At 43.2% G+C, this 14413-nt stretch overlaps 1 protein-coding gene across 1 annotated transcript in view; it reads right to left on the bottom strand.

Moving 5' to 3' along the window:
- Positions 1-14413, bottom strand: part of TGFBR3 (transforming growth factor beta receptor 3) — a 210287-nt gene that overhangs the window by 100912 nt on the left and 94962 nt on the right. Inside the window, exon 3 of the mRNA XM_070746579.1 lies at positions 12971-13152. Coding sequence (XP_070602680.1) covers positions 12971-13152 — 182 coding nt within the window. The remainder of the gene's footprint in view (positions 1-12970; positions 13153-14413) is intronic.

Below are 14413 nucleotides of genomic sequence, written 5' to 3'. Positions count from 1 at the left end.
CTTTCCAAAGAAAACCCATATTTTCTATACAAAGCAACTGGTTAAAGTTAGTTAATTACTGGTTCTGTTAATTTTAGTTATGTATTCAACTTGTTTAACTTGATTGGTTTAATTTTAAATTTTAATGTCAAGTTGCATTTTGTACATTACTGCTGAGAGACCTTGGGAATCTGGAGAAATATTAAGCCAACAAACAAACAAACAATAAATAAAATCAGCATTCCTAAAAAAAATTTAATAGATGTTTGCAATGTGAGCTGCTTCTTAGCTGCTTGGAAGTTTACCTAAAACTTCATTAAACTGATTTACTCCCAGTTTAAGCGGCAGAAGACACCAGTCCTTTCTTTATCAAACGCAAAGTATTTTTAAAGTTATTTTAACTAATTCCTCATGACAGGCCATTTAACAGGGGGATGCTTTTGGATTAAATATGGAATACTGTTTTAAAGTAGGAAACAATAGCCACATGGCTGTAAAATAAAATAACTCAATGTACAAATTAGCATTTCTCCAGCAATTTGAGAGAGATTGATCAGTTAAAAAGTGTGCCTCAGAAGAAATACAGGAAATCTCAGATTTAGAGTGAAAAATTATGTTGGAAACAGAAGTCGGCATAAAAACAAGTATATGAGCCACAAAACTGCCCCCAAAATTTGAATTTAAAACTAGTAAGAGGATGTCTGTACTGACAGTATTAGAGGATGAGATGAAACAGAATATGTTAGAGTAGCTTTTGTCATGGCAATATATGTATTTGTACTATTCTCTCCCCACTGATATAGAGTAGGCATTCAGCTTAAGCTATCCACATGTTTGAAGCATGTTTAATACTTTCATAAAACAAACCATGGTTTTCTGTGAATTCAAGTGCACCTATTTATAAATATGTCTCAAAAAATTGCTCCCACATAGATGAAGCAAAACAGCAAAAGGAAGACAGATTTATTTATTAAACTGCTTGAACTTCTTGGCCTCAACCCTCTGAACAGCTGTGGTGAAAGCAAACTCTGCTGAAAATAATTGGTTCTTATCTCGTTAAGACTAAACTATGATTACAGTAATGTTTATTTCCCTTGAAAATAAAGCTCAAGACAAACTGAATTGTGGCCTCACACAACTTCTTCTAAAAGTTCTGGAGATTAGACTTCAAAAGAATGTCAAGTGATGACCGGTAATTTTTGAAGTAGTTTAGAAAATAATCTCAAAGACAAATCTGTCCAGAATAAATAAATTGAATAATTGCTGGATAAACGCTAAACATTATCATTAACAATACTGAATTCACACTGAACAAACCAGATTGGCTGTGCAGGCAAGTTTTATTAATTAGATTAGAAATAAGGCTTTATAAGTACAAATCAAATAAAAACAAATTAATTATTATCATTAACAGATATAGTAGTTCTGACAGCTATCTTCAAAATTAGTGATTCTGAATTAAATTAGAAAATGCTTCTCACTATAGTCAGTGAGTAAATTAATGGAACAGCAAATCTCACAGAAGTATTATCAAATCAAATATCTTGATTAGTCTTTCTTTCATCAGCTTTTACAGTACAAAGAGAAATAGTTTAATACAACAATCTGTTATTGGAGAAAGAACAATAGGACAATAAAAAGTTATATCTAATTAAAAGCTTTGTGCGCTTGTATGAATTGGTAACTGGCCACGTGGTATGTGAGTGTGGAGGTAGCATTCCTTAAAAAGTAATAACAATATAAGCAAGTTTTAAGAAATAAGCAAGATTTAAGAAATAAGCAAGATTTTCTACCTCCCTGGATCCACAAAGGCAAAATCTCTGTCAATAACTTACTGAATTGTCTTAAAAAAATAACCAGCGTTGAATTCCTTAAAGACAGTTTTGGACTCAAGCTCTATTTGAGAAACCAAAGCAGAAAATGTGCCCAAGGAAGAGGATAAGAAGAAGAAACAAACTTCTGTCATAATGTTGCTCCACAGGAAACAACCATTTGATAAACACTGGTTCATAATTTGGGAACACTTTATCAAGTGCCATCAGAGTTTGACAAATCCTCTGCAAAGTTTGTCTTGCTCCCTTCTCATACCAATTATAGCATTTCACAAATGTCTCAAAAAACAGTTGCAAAAATTAATCATAAGAAATTGAATTTCCTCCAGATAAACATTATCACAGATATCAAAAGCTCCAACATGTTTATCTCCCTGGGAATTTTTGTGCCTTCAAGTGAAAATATTTCAAATCGTGAGCCAGGAAAGGCAATCTCTATTGCAATCTGCCATGCTTTTAGCTATTGTAAACAGACGCCACTCAAATCACCTGCCTTGTTTCTCTGTGCAGCATTACCAGCTTCTGTCCTAAAAGAAAACCTTATTTATTCAACATTGAATGTCACATTCTGGCATAAGTTGTCTTTTCAATGGCTGTTGTTTTCAACTCAATATTTGCTTTTAGCTGATTTGTGCGCTGTCGAATGATCAGACTCCAAGTCCAATTTTGAGGGCCTTCCTGAATAAACTATTTTTGTTGCTGTTCTACACAGCTAGTAGAATTTGGTTCCTAAACATGTGTCAGCTACTACACAGGCCCCCAAAGTGTTGGTGGCTGATGAAGCTATCAGTCTTCCCCAAGTAATCAAACAGGCCATGCTGGGGAAACTTACAAGGGCAGAAGACTAAGCTAGTGATCTGTTCCGATCAGCATACACAGTTGCCGTCATATTATTATTATTATTATTATTATTATTATTATTATTATTATTATTATTATTATTATTATTAACAACAATTTATTAGATTTGTATGCCGCCCCTCTACCACAGCACAGCAATAGGCAAATCTGATAGTGACTGGACAGTATTTTAGTCAGTCTCCTCTGTTCATCTATAACAGGGGTGTCAAACTGGCGGCCTACGGGCTGGATGCGTCACTCACAAGCCACACCCACTCCTCCACGAAGGGGAAAACATTGCAAAACATCACATGGCAGCAATGTGACACCGCGACTTTGACACCCGTGATCTATAAAGATATTTAATCATGCAGGTGACAGATTGAAAGACGTTACAAATGCCCTTGAAAAAATCAGATATGTTCTCAGAATGGCCAGAGACATATTGACTATTGTTCTTCTTCATTCTGATGGTGCATATCCTCACTCTTTCCAGGAAGTCTGAAAATGATGGGAGGCATAGGAGCAGAAATACAAATGGCATACATCACGTAGTTTTCTCTAATTCTGTCCATTACATTTTTAATGCCTTCCCCAACTGTAATGAAGTTCTATGCGTTTGCACTGAATGGCACTGTCTGTGGAAATTAAGGAAGATTTAAAAGATGTAATCCTATTCTGGGGCCAGCCAGGAGTGGTATTTGCCAGTTCGCCGAACTACTCAAAATTTCTGCTACCAGTTCTCCAGAACCTGCTGAATTTCACCCATGTATGTATGTATGTATGTATGTATGTATGTATGTAGGTAGGTAGGTAGGTAGGTAGATAGGTAGATAGGTAGGTATGTTTATTTGTTTGTTTGTTTTGTCAATAATGTATTAGATAACAGATACAAGTATAAACATGATTATGAATACATGAAATGGATACAAATAAAAGGAAATATTAAGACAGGGACAGTAGGCAGGCTGGTGCTCTTATACCCACCTCTTAAAGACCTCTTAGGAATGGGGTGAGGTCAACAGTAGACAGTCTAAGGTTAAAATGTTGGGGGTTTGGGCAAGAAACCACAATCAAGTTGTGCATTCCAGGCATTGATAAAAGGCATCCTGCCTTTATTATTCTTTACCAATAACTCCAAATGGCAAACATATCCAACACACTTTCCTTCTCCTATGTCAAATATACTGCAAAAATAAATGATTCCACCTGTGGTATTTTTAGTTTGCAGTTATGGAGTCATTTATCTGGGAATGAATGAATTCTGTGAAACTTTATTTCCCTCCTGGGTAAATAGGTGTAGCTTTGCATTAATATATCTTAAATAAGCTAAATTTCAATGGTGTTGATAAATGAAGGAAAATAGACAATGTTTAATGGAAGGACAACCTGCTATCTCATGGCAGCATGTTTCTTACACATTGGAAATGCCTTTTCACAACATTTGAATGAACGTTTCTTGGTAATAATCTAAAATGCAGAAATAAAAACATCTTTATTCACTTCATTAGAAGGCTAGTTTTCTATTCTAAGAAAATACATATTATACATGTGATATGTCTGCGGAGTCTGCAGAGAGGGGCAGCATACAAATCTAATATATTATTATTATTATTATTATTATTATTATTATTATTATTATTATTATTATTATTTATTGGATTTGTATGCCGCCCCTCTCCGCAGACTCGGGGCAGCTAACAACAATGATAAAAAACAACATGTAACAATCCAATTTAATAAAACAACTAAAAACCCTTATTATAAAAACCAAACATACACACAAACATACCATACATAACTTGTAATGGCCATGGGGAAGGAATATCCTAACTCCCCCATGCCTGGCGACAAAGGTGGGTCTTGAGTAATTTGCAAAAGACAAGGAGGGTGGGGGCCGTTCTAATCTCTGGAGGGAATTGATTCCAGAGGGCCGGGGCCGCCACAGAGAAGGCTCTTCCCCTGGGGCCCGCCAAACGACACTGCATTATTATTATTATTATTATTATTATTATTATTATTATTATTATTATTATTATTATTATTATATATCTATGAGAATTAGTACAGCACAGTGATGGCAAACCTTTGTTTCCTCAAGTGCCAAAAGTGTGTGCATGCTATTGCACACACAAGAGTGCCCACACCCATAATTCAATGTCTGGGTAGGGTGAAAACGGCTTACCCCACCCCATCTAGAGCCCAGAAATGGCCTATTTCCTGACTTCTGGTGGGTTCAGTAGGCCCATTTTTCGCCCTCACCAGTCTCCAGAGGCTTCACTAGAGTCTGGGGAGAGCAAAAATGCCTTCTCCTGCTCCTCTGGAAGCCCTCCGGAAGCCAAAACGCCCTCCCAGAGCCTCTGCGTGAGCCTAAAATCAACTGGCCAGTGTGCACATGCGTGCTGGAGCTAAGCTAGGGCAATGGCTTGCGTGCCAGCAGATATGGCTTTGCGTGCCACCTCTGGCACGCATGCCATAGGTTCACCATCACTGGCATAGCAGAAAAATATTTAATGCATGAAGACTTTGAAGGATTTACTGGAAGAAAATAGGCGTTGATCGCTTACCTGAACGCCTCTTCTCGTGCGGTGAGCGGGTACAGCAGTCACGTGGGTTGCTCATGTCCAATCCGGTGGAACTGAGCCTTGTATTAAAAAAGCCTGCTGGATCCGCCCCTTCCCAGAATTCGCGAATCCGTAGACTTAGGCTCAGATGTGAAAGCTCAAGTATGTTCAACTCTCGTGAAAAGGAATAAGGTTAGGTTATAGAAGATAAGAAAGGAAAACACATAAGGGAGGGAAGTGACTGCTGTACCCGCTCACCGCACGAGAAGAGGCGTTCAGGTAAGCGATCAACGCCTATTCTCCGTGCTAAAGGAGCGGGTCCAGCAGTCACGTGGGACATACCCAATAGATAGGTCCCTAGGGAGGGTTCAAGTTGTCATTGTGAGAAATAACGGATTGGAGAACCCTTCTACCGAAGGCGGCATCTGCTGAGGCATATGTATCGATTTTATAGTGTCTGATGAAGGAATTAGGTGAGGCCCAAGTGGCTGCTTTACACACTTCTTCCAACGGGGCTTGAGTCGCCCAAGCGGCCGAAGTGGCAGCACTTCTGGTAGAGTGTGCCGTAATATTCTTTGGAATGGGGAGAGAGGCTGACTCATAGGCTTTAGATATGGTTCCCCTGATCCAACGCCCTATCACTGTTGAAGATACTTTGGAGCCCATGGATCTGGGGTGATAGGCCACGAAGAGTGCTTCAGATCTCCGAATGTGGCCTGTGCGCTGGATGTAAATCTTCAGCGCTCTAGTCAAGTCCAGAGTGTGCCATCTAATAGCTTGGAGATGATCCCGTTGGGAGCAGAAGGAAGGTAAAACAATATCCTGGGATCTGTGGAACATGGAACTGACCTTGGGTAGGAAGGTGGGGTCCAAGCGTAGAACCACCTTGTCCTGATGGAACTGGCAGAGGTCCTGTCTGATTGAGAGAGCAGCCAATTCAGAAATGCGTCGGGCGGATGTAATCGCCACCAGGAATGCTACCTTGAAAGATAGGTACCTGAGAGACGCTGATTTCAGGGGTTCATATGGTGCCTGAGTAAGGGAGTGAAGAACCCGAGGCAAGTCCCAGGAAGGGTATCTGTGGACCTTAGACGGTCTGAGGTTGGCCATACCCTTGAGGAATTCTTGGATTTCCGGAAAGGAACGGAGCGGCTGTCTCCGAGGTCCTGCCAAAACCGTAGAGATGGCTGCTAAGTGCCGACGGATAGTGCTGGTGGAGAGACCTTGATGGAAACCTTTCATGAGAAAGGTAAGTATCTTGTGGATGGGAAGACACAGGGGGGATAAACCCTCCTGCGAGCACCACTGATGAAATTTTGACCAGGTATGGTCGTATATCCTATTGGTCGATCCCCTTCTGGCCTTCAGGATGATTTCCACTGTATCCGGATCGTACCCTCACAGGTCTAAGTCTCTCCGGATAACAGCCAGGCGGTGAGGTGGAACCACTCCGGGTCTGGATGGAATGAGGCCCCCTGCCGTAACATATCCTCCAAAACGGGGAGTCGCCAAGGGTCCTGGACGGATAGTTGTTGAAGGTCTGCGAACCAGGGCCGGCGAGGCCAGTGGGGGGCGATCAAGATCACTCGAGCTCTTTCTAGGATGATTTTGTGAATCACCTCCGGTAAGATCGGAATTGGAGGAAAAGCATAAAGGAGGCCTGGAGGCCAGGGGCTCCTGAGGGCATTGGTTGCCTCCGCTCCCGGGGCTGGAAATCTGGAGATGAAGCGAGGGAGCTGGGTATTGGTTTCGGTCGCAAATAGATCCAGTACTGGAAACCCGAACCTGAGGCAAATTTGGTGGAACAGTGTCTAATGGAGGTTCCACTCTCCTGGATCTATGGTCGCTCATGAGAGCCAGTCCGCCTGGACATTGAGGCTTCCCAAGATGTGATCGGCTAAGAGCGACTGGAGATGTTTCTCCGCCCAAAGGCCTAACTTTAGGGCCTCCCTCATGAGAGCCTTGGATCTCGTGCCTCCCTGTCTGCAAATATGGCTTTTGGTGGCTATGTTGTCGGTCAGGACCAGAACATGTTGGTTGGAGATGTGAGGATAGAATTGCTTTAATGCTAGAGAGACGGCCCTTAACTCCAGCCAGTTGATGGGCCTGGAGGCCTCCTCCAGAGACCAAGTGCCCTGGGCTATCAATCCTTGAGCATGGGCTCCCCAGCCCAGGAGACTGGCATCTGTGGTGACCACAAACTGGTCTGGGCACCTGAAGGGGGAGCCCCTGTCCATGGCTGGAGAAATCCACCATTTGAGAGATCTGCGAACTGCCGGTGGAATGGCGATACGCCGAGTCGAGTTGCTGCGTCCCGATCTCTGGAAAGGTAACAGAAGCCACTGTAGTTCCCTGGCGTGAAGGCGAGCCCAGGGAACAATCCCAATGCATGATACCATTTTCCCCAGCAAGGAAGATAGGGAAACTATGGGGACTGATTGATGGGACAACACACAGAAAATCAGGTCATCTATGCTCTGCTTCCTCTCAGGAGAGAGAAATACCTGAGATATCTCAGTATTAATAATGGATCCCAGATGCAGAATGGCAGTAGATGGTCGAAGGTGACTTTTATCGAAGTTTATGGAGAAACCATGGTTCTGTAGAACTGACATGGTGATAGAAAGATCTGCGGCCACTCCATCTCTAGAGTTCCCGTGAACTAAAATGTCATCTAAATAACATAATATGTGAATGGGCGTGGACCGGATGTGAGCCGCTAGAGCTCCCAAAAGCTTGGTAAAGACTCTTGGGGCTGAGGAGAGCCCAAAGGGCATAGCTCTATATTGAAAGTGTCTGCCCTGGAAGGCAAAACGTAAATATTTCCTGTGGTGTTTGGCAATGGGAATATGGAGGTACGCCTCTGTGAGGTCCAGCGAGACCATGAAATCCCCCGGATGAATGGAAGCTAAAATGGATGCCAAGGAGTGCATCTTGAATTTTCTATACTTGATGAATAGATTCAACTTTTTGAGATCTAGAATGGCTCTCCAGCCTCCAGACGTCTTAGGGACCATAAAGAGGATGGAATAAAAACCCCGGCCCCTTTGGTCGGGAGGGACAGGTTGAATGGCTTTAATAGATAGTAAATGAGAAATAGCTTCCTCCATTCGGGAACTGGATGAGGAGGATCTAGGGGAGGGACATGAAATGTAACGTTTAGGGGGCAAGGAAATAAACTCTAAACAGAGACCCCTTTCTACAGTGTCAAAGACCCAGGGGTCCTTGGAGGAGCGGCGCCAAGCGGAGGAGAAATGGGCCAGGCGGCCGCCTATCGGATGTGAGGGGAGATTACCATCTGGGTTTCTTTGAAGCCCTATTGGAAGAGGCTCCTCTTTGGAACCGGAAGCCTCTGCCCCTGGCGCCTCTAGCTTGGGAACGAAAGCGGGGGGAATACTGACCTGGCTGTCTTTGAAAGGTAGACCCCTGCTCCTGTTGGCGCCCTGGGCGACGAAAAGGCTGTGTTTTGGACGCCTTCTTGATGGTGGGGCCCAAAATCTTCTTCTTGTCTGTGGTCTCCGTGAGCAGGGGGTCCAGGAGATCTCCGAAGAGGAGGTCACGTTTCAATGGCCCCATGGAAAGTTGCCACTTTTGGCGTACTCCTGCCTGCCAAGGACGGAGCCATAGGAGTCTTCTGGCCGTTGTGGAGGCCGCTATAGATCTGGCTGCAAATCTGGAGGATTGAAGAGTGGCATCCGCCACGTACTGGGCAGCAGCAAAAACCTTGTTGAAGTCCTGTTGACCCCTCAGATCATCGGGAGGAATATGCTGTTGAAGTTGACGAAGCCAAAGAAGCATAGCCCTGGAGAAGAAGGATGCAGCTGCAGCACTCTTTATTGCCCAGGAGTCAGCGGTGAATCCCCTCTTGAGCATTTGCTCAAGTCGCTTATCTTCTGGGCGAAGCACCTCCTCTGCCTCACCAGGCATGGCTGCAGCAGAATGGAGAGTTTTGACAGGTTCATCAGGTTTAGGGCATGATAGAAGCTCTTCGTATGAAGGAGAGAGCTTGTACAATTTCTTGTCTTTGGTAGTGGGGTTGAGGCCAGAGGCTGGATGATCCCACTGTTTGAGTAAGGCATCCTTAAATAATTTTGGCATAGGAATTGCCTCATTATCTTCCTGCTCTTCTGAGAATTATGGCAAATTTTCCTCTGGGGGGTCAGTGGAGGAAGCAGTCTGCTTCTCCTGTCCAGCTAAACCTGTGGATACTCTTGCCTTGAGAAGGAGAGATTTGAAAAGTTGAGAAGGAAAAATAGTAGCTGGAGTAGGTGTTTTGACTTGAGATTCTTCGTCCTCTGAGAGACCCTGAAAGGGGTCCTCCTCCTCTGCCGGGTATTCATCCTCATCTTCGTCCTGGGAGGAGTCTGAGACCTCCTCCATTGGAGCCCTAAAGGTTGAGGGAGAACCATGGGGGCGGGAAGGACGCACAGGTGGGTGTGACACAGATGGCACATTGATGGCTGAGAGCTTAGCATCAATGGCCTTGGATAAGACAGAGAAAATAGATCGAAATTCTGGTGGTAGAGAAGAAATATCAGCAGGAATGTTAGAAGAGTCCTTGGGAGCCTGAGAGGTTTCTGGCTGGGAGGAGTCTTCCACTAAATCTGGTTCCTCTGGCCCTAGACCCCACAGGTTAGGTTGGGGTAAGTTTAGGTTTGGCTCATCCAGAGATAAAAAAGATGACCCAGGGGGAGGCAGGATAGATGCTTCTGAGGGGTCAGGATTAGGGTGCACTTGGGCCTGCACCTTTAAGCATTTAGCTGATTTGTCATGAATTTTTTGGAGGGCTAGGTCCCTTCTCTTTTCACCTCTGGTGGATTTAGCCACATGGTGAGCTCCAGCAGGAGAGGAAACAGAGGCCTGGGGTAAAATAGTAATCTCATCACCTGTAGGCCTGGCCTCTCTGGGACCTTTAGCTGTGCCTCTCTTGGGAAAAGAAGCCATAGTCTGAATTAGCAGAAAACCAGGCTTGAGCCAAAGAACCTAGGAGGGAGAAGCACTTTAAAAGGGTTTATTCCCAAGAGGAACGGGATCCTGCTCCTAGGCCTAGGAGCTGCTGCGACTTGAGAGCAATCTGGGCGAGACCAGAGTTCGTGTCCTCAAATGCAGCGCGGCTAGCCTCCCTAAGATAATTAATTAACCAAGGCACACTGGTTAAAGGCTTAGCCGGTGGAGAATTTAGCCTGAGAGACTCAAAGCCCACTCCAGGAACCCAGCGGTGGACTGTAAGCACTAAACGGATGGCAGAAAGCCAAAAACGAAAGTGCGCAATTAAGGGGACACGAAGGCCTTCGCGCCAAAAAAAAAAAAAGTAACGCTCCGAAGTTTAAAGAAGCGATGACTAAGTCCAGGAGACTGACAAGAGAAACTTGAGAACGTCTCACACCGCAGGAGGTAAAGCCCTCTAAGTAAAAGCCTCTTGTTTATAAAGAAAAAATAAAACCTCCAGGCCGAGAGGATTGAAGGGAAACAATCCAAGCCAGCAGCAGCAGCCGGCTAGCGGCGAAGGGAAAGCCGCGGGGGGCCAGGCTGCAGGCTTCTCTCTTAAAGGAGCCAAGCCGGTTACGGCTGGCTATATACTAAGTAAAAAATAGAGAAATATGCTTACTGTTCTAAGCAGAAGGAGTCAAGGGAAGGTGTTATGTTGAACGAGCGTTTCACCGTACCGTAGATACGAGAACTGAGCGAATTCTGGGAAGGGGCGGATCCAGCAGGCTTTTTTAATACAAGGTTCAGTTCCACCGGATTGGACATGAGCAACCCACGTGACTGCTGGACCCGCTCCTTTAGCACGGAGAACAACAGTGTCTTTTCTCAGCATATAAAATATGTATATTTAGCAGAATTAGGGTTAAGTTTAAGGACCCAAACAAAAACTAATGGAACCTGCAATATGGAATCTAATTTTAAAAACCTTTAGTGTTTTCGATAAGGACGTGGTAAACTGGATTGCCTTACGTTTCCATGTTAGCCAGAGTACAAATAAAAAAACAAAACTAAAAGTGCTATTTATCCTCCAAGATGCTGGAAGCATTGTACAATCAACATATAAATCTTGACTTTTGCCGGATGCATCATCCAGTTCAGGAAACGTAAGAGGGACAAAGTAAGACTGTTCTTGATATAAGTTGAAGGGGGCTGCAAAACATGGGCTCTTTTTGTGCAGAAACAAAAATAAAATAAATTAATGATAACCTTTGCTCTGCTTTGTTTCCAGGCTTCTGGAACATTAAGGGGAAAACTGGCCTAAACTTGTTGTTTATACGCTTACTATTTCCCCTGTTGTCATGAAGTCTTTTCCTAACTTCCTGCTCATTTTCTCAAGGGGCCATCGCAAAAGGTACAGGAACCCAGCTTTTAAAAAAAGAAGCAGGAAGCAAAGGAAAAACTGAAGGCATGGAATGTGCCATAAAACATTGTCAGAAAGACAGGAAGGATGGATTACTTGGGGAGCTTTCAGAGACCTATCTCAGATAATGATTCTGAAACACAGTAGCTGCCTCAGATCAGATAACAGAGCTGACCATTCATAATCTGTGCCACAGTAGTGGAAAACAAGAGGGCTTACTACACAGACTCAGATTTGCTTCAAAATTCAAAATATTTAGAGAGGAACTAGGTCGGGTTTCCATGACACAGTAACCTCTACATAGGTTAAATTCCAACTCTGCAACATTCCAGGGGATCAGCAAGTTGAGGAAAGGCTGGGGTTTTCCAAGATGCAAATCGCTGTAATTCCCACAGATTTGGTTGGTATCTCAGCCCATCTTAAAGATCTCTGGTGACAAATGTTTCTGCAAGAATGCAGTCCTGCAAGCAACATCTATTACTTCTGTGTGTGGATTAGGCAGGCTGAATGTTTCATATCAAAAATTCAATTGTAAACAGATTTCCTGGAAAGCAAATGGCCTTGGAAGCAGGGGAGCTATTGCACAGTTCATTGGCTGACACGGCTGCTAGTCATAATTCTAAAGAATTACTCTCTCTTTCCTTCTTCACGGCATTGCTATTCATTCCTATTATCTATATGATAGTGCCAGCATCTCTGAAATTAAATCTTTGTACCTTGCTATTTCCTCAGCCATGGAATAATAGCAACAGCATTTAGATTACTATGCCACCCCACAGGTTGAGAATTCAATCCTAGGTAGCAGATGTTTCTCTTCTAGTGCACACACATACAACACACACAAGTGTGCTGCGAACTCCAGGAAGGTGTCAGAAAGGGAATCCAGCCAGTAAACACTTAGGTACATCCAGTTTCCCTGACTCTACTCCAGGTAGGGACTACAAGATTGTTTTTTTAAAAAGGAAAGTGCTTTACAGCATTCTCTGGGCAACGTACAATATTTTCATATTGCCCACAACAATCTGGGTCCTCCTTTTACCAACCTTGGAATGATGGAAGGCTGAGTCAACCTTGAGCCCTGTCAGGATCAAACTCGAGATTGTTGGCAGAGTTAGGCTGCACTTCTGCACTTTAACCATTGGGTCTCCAGGACTCCTATTATAACACAATAATGGTTGTGTTGTCTTTTTAGGCAAAGTTGTTTGAAGTCTCCCCTCTCCAAATAAAGAAACCTTATTAATCTAGTCTGCTAAAGTTGGGTTCCACCTTGTAACTCAGAATTATGAACCAAACCAATAAAATGCTATGGTAGATTATGAGCGTTGGTATCTAAGGCAGTTAGAAAGCGACAGATTTGGAAATATGGTGATATTTAAGGCCAAGATACATAATGATTTCTTCCATACCTCTCTTTCATGGTGGCCAGAATCTTCTGCATTCCTAACATTGAGGATGTGAACTTCTTGTGGCAATCCAGCAGTTCCTTTGCTTGCACAGCCAGATAAGACACTAAAACTTTCGACGAAGGCTTGGACTGGATGTGAACTGTTGACCTGAGACAATGCACAGCCATTTCTAGGCACAGGACCTGTAGAATAAATGGCAAGGAAGATTAATTTGAGATGAAAGGCTGTAGCAAAACCTGAATTACAGCAAAGTCTAAGCCAGTGATGGCGAACCTATAGCATGGGTGTTGCCCTAGCTCAGCTCCAACATGCATATGTGTGCTGGCCAGCTGATTTTTGGGGGATGGGGGAGGGTGTTTTTACTCTCCCCCAGCTCCAGGGAAGCCTTTGGAATCTGGGGAAGGTAAAACACGAGCCTACTGGGCCCACAAGAAGTTGGGAAACACGTCATTTCTGGCCTCCAGATAACCTATGGGGGGGGGACTGTTTTCGCCCTCCCCAGGCATTGAATTATGGGTGTGGGCACTCATGTATGCGCAATAACATGTATGCTCTTTCGGTACCTGAGAAAAAAAGGGTTTGCCATCACTGGTCTAAGCTATCTCACCAGCTGCTTGGTATAACCTGCTATCGCACAAATTATATGAAGTACCAAGTTGATAGCATACCAATTACAAATGGAATGGAAGGGATTAAGATGGGTATACGAGGAAATGCTATGCATACTTCTTATTCACTGAAATTTATTGAAGGGTTCAATGCCCTGATTTCTGCCTAAGGATGTAATCCTACCTACCGTATCTTATATCTAGAATATAATCTGTTGAAAGCAATGAAAGCGATCTTCAAATAAGCCATTTTAGGATTACGATGTAACCTAAAGTGCCTTCTTGGAAATAAAACTATGGTATTTATCTATATTAATTTTTCTGCAAGTAAACATCAAAGCGATAATCTGTGGAATTACACCTCAACCCTAAACTGATGAAGAGTGTACGATTGGAATTTATATAGGATTATAGATTTAGATTCATTTGAGTTACTTTGGACTGTGTCCAAATTCTTATAACTATAGCCTTCTACGATGTGGCCTTCCAAGGTAGCTAGTTAGTCACTCAGTTGTTCCTGGAAACAAACCAGCAACTAATGCAGTTCCTACAGTCCCAGTGTTACATGGCAATAACTGATTATCCCTGTTAGTATACTAGATATTGCATTATGCATTAATTGGAAATCCTGGATAGCCTTCAAGGGCCGTCCTTTGTAGCCCAGTACAAGGCGGCAAAGGTTTGAATGACCATAGCCAATGGCTAACTAAATGGCCATGGTGCATCAGCCAAAGCAAACGTACCATACTAACTAAGTAATATTTTATCTTAGTACCATACATACTAAGTAATATATGAAAACATGCTGCATTTAGGATAGACAGGAAAAATGAAG

This window comes from Erythrolamprus reginae, chromosome 3 (assembly GCF_031021105.1).
Source record: "Erythrolamprus reginae isolate rEryReg1 chromosome 3, rEryReg1.hap1, whole genome shotgun sequence".
NCBI classification, from domain to species: Eukaryota; Metazoa; Chordata; class Lepidosauria; order Squamata; family Dipsadidae; genus Erythrolamprus; species Erythrolamprus reginae.
The sequence above is the reverse complement of the archived record's forward strand: the minus strand, read 5'-3'. Positions and strand labels throughout refer to the sequence as shown.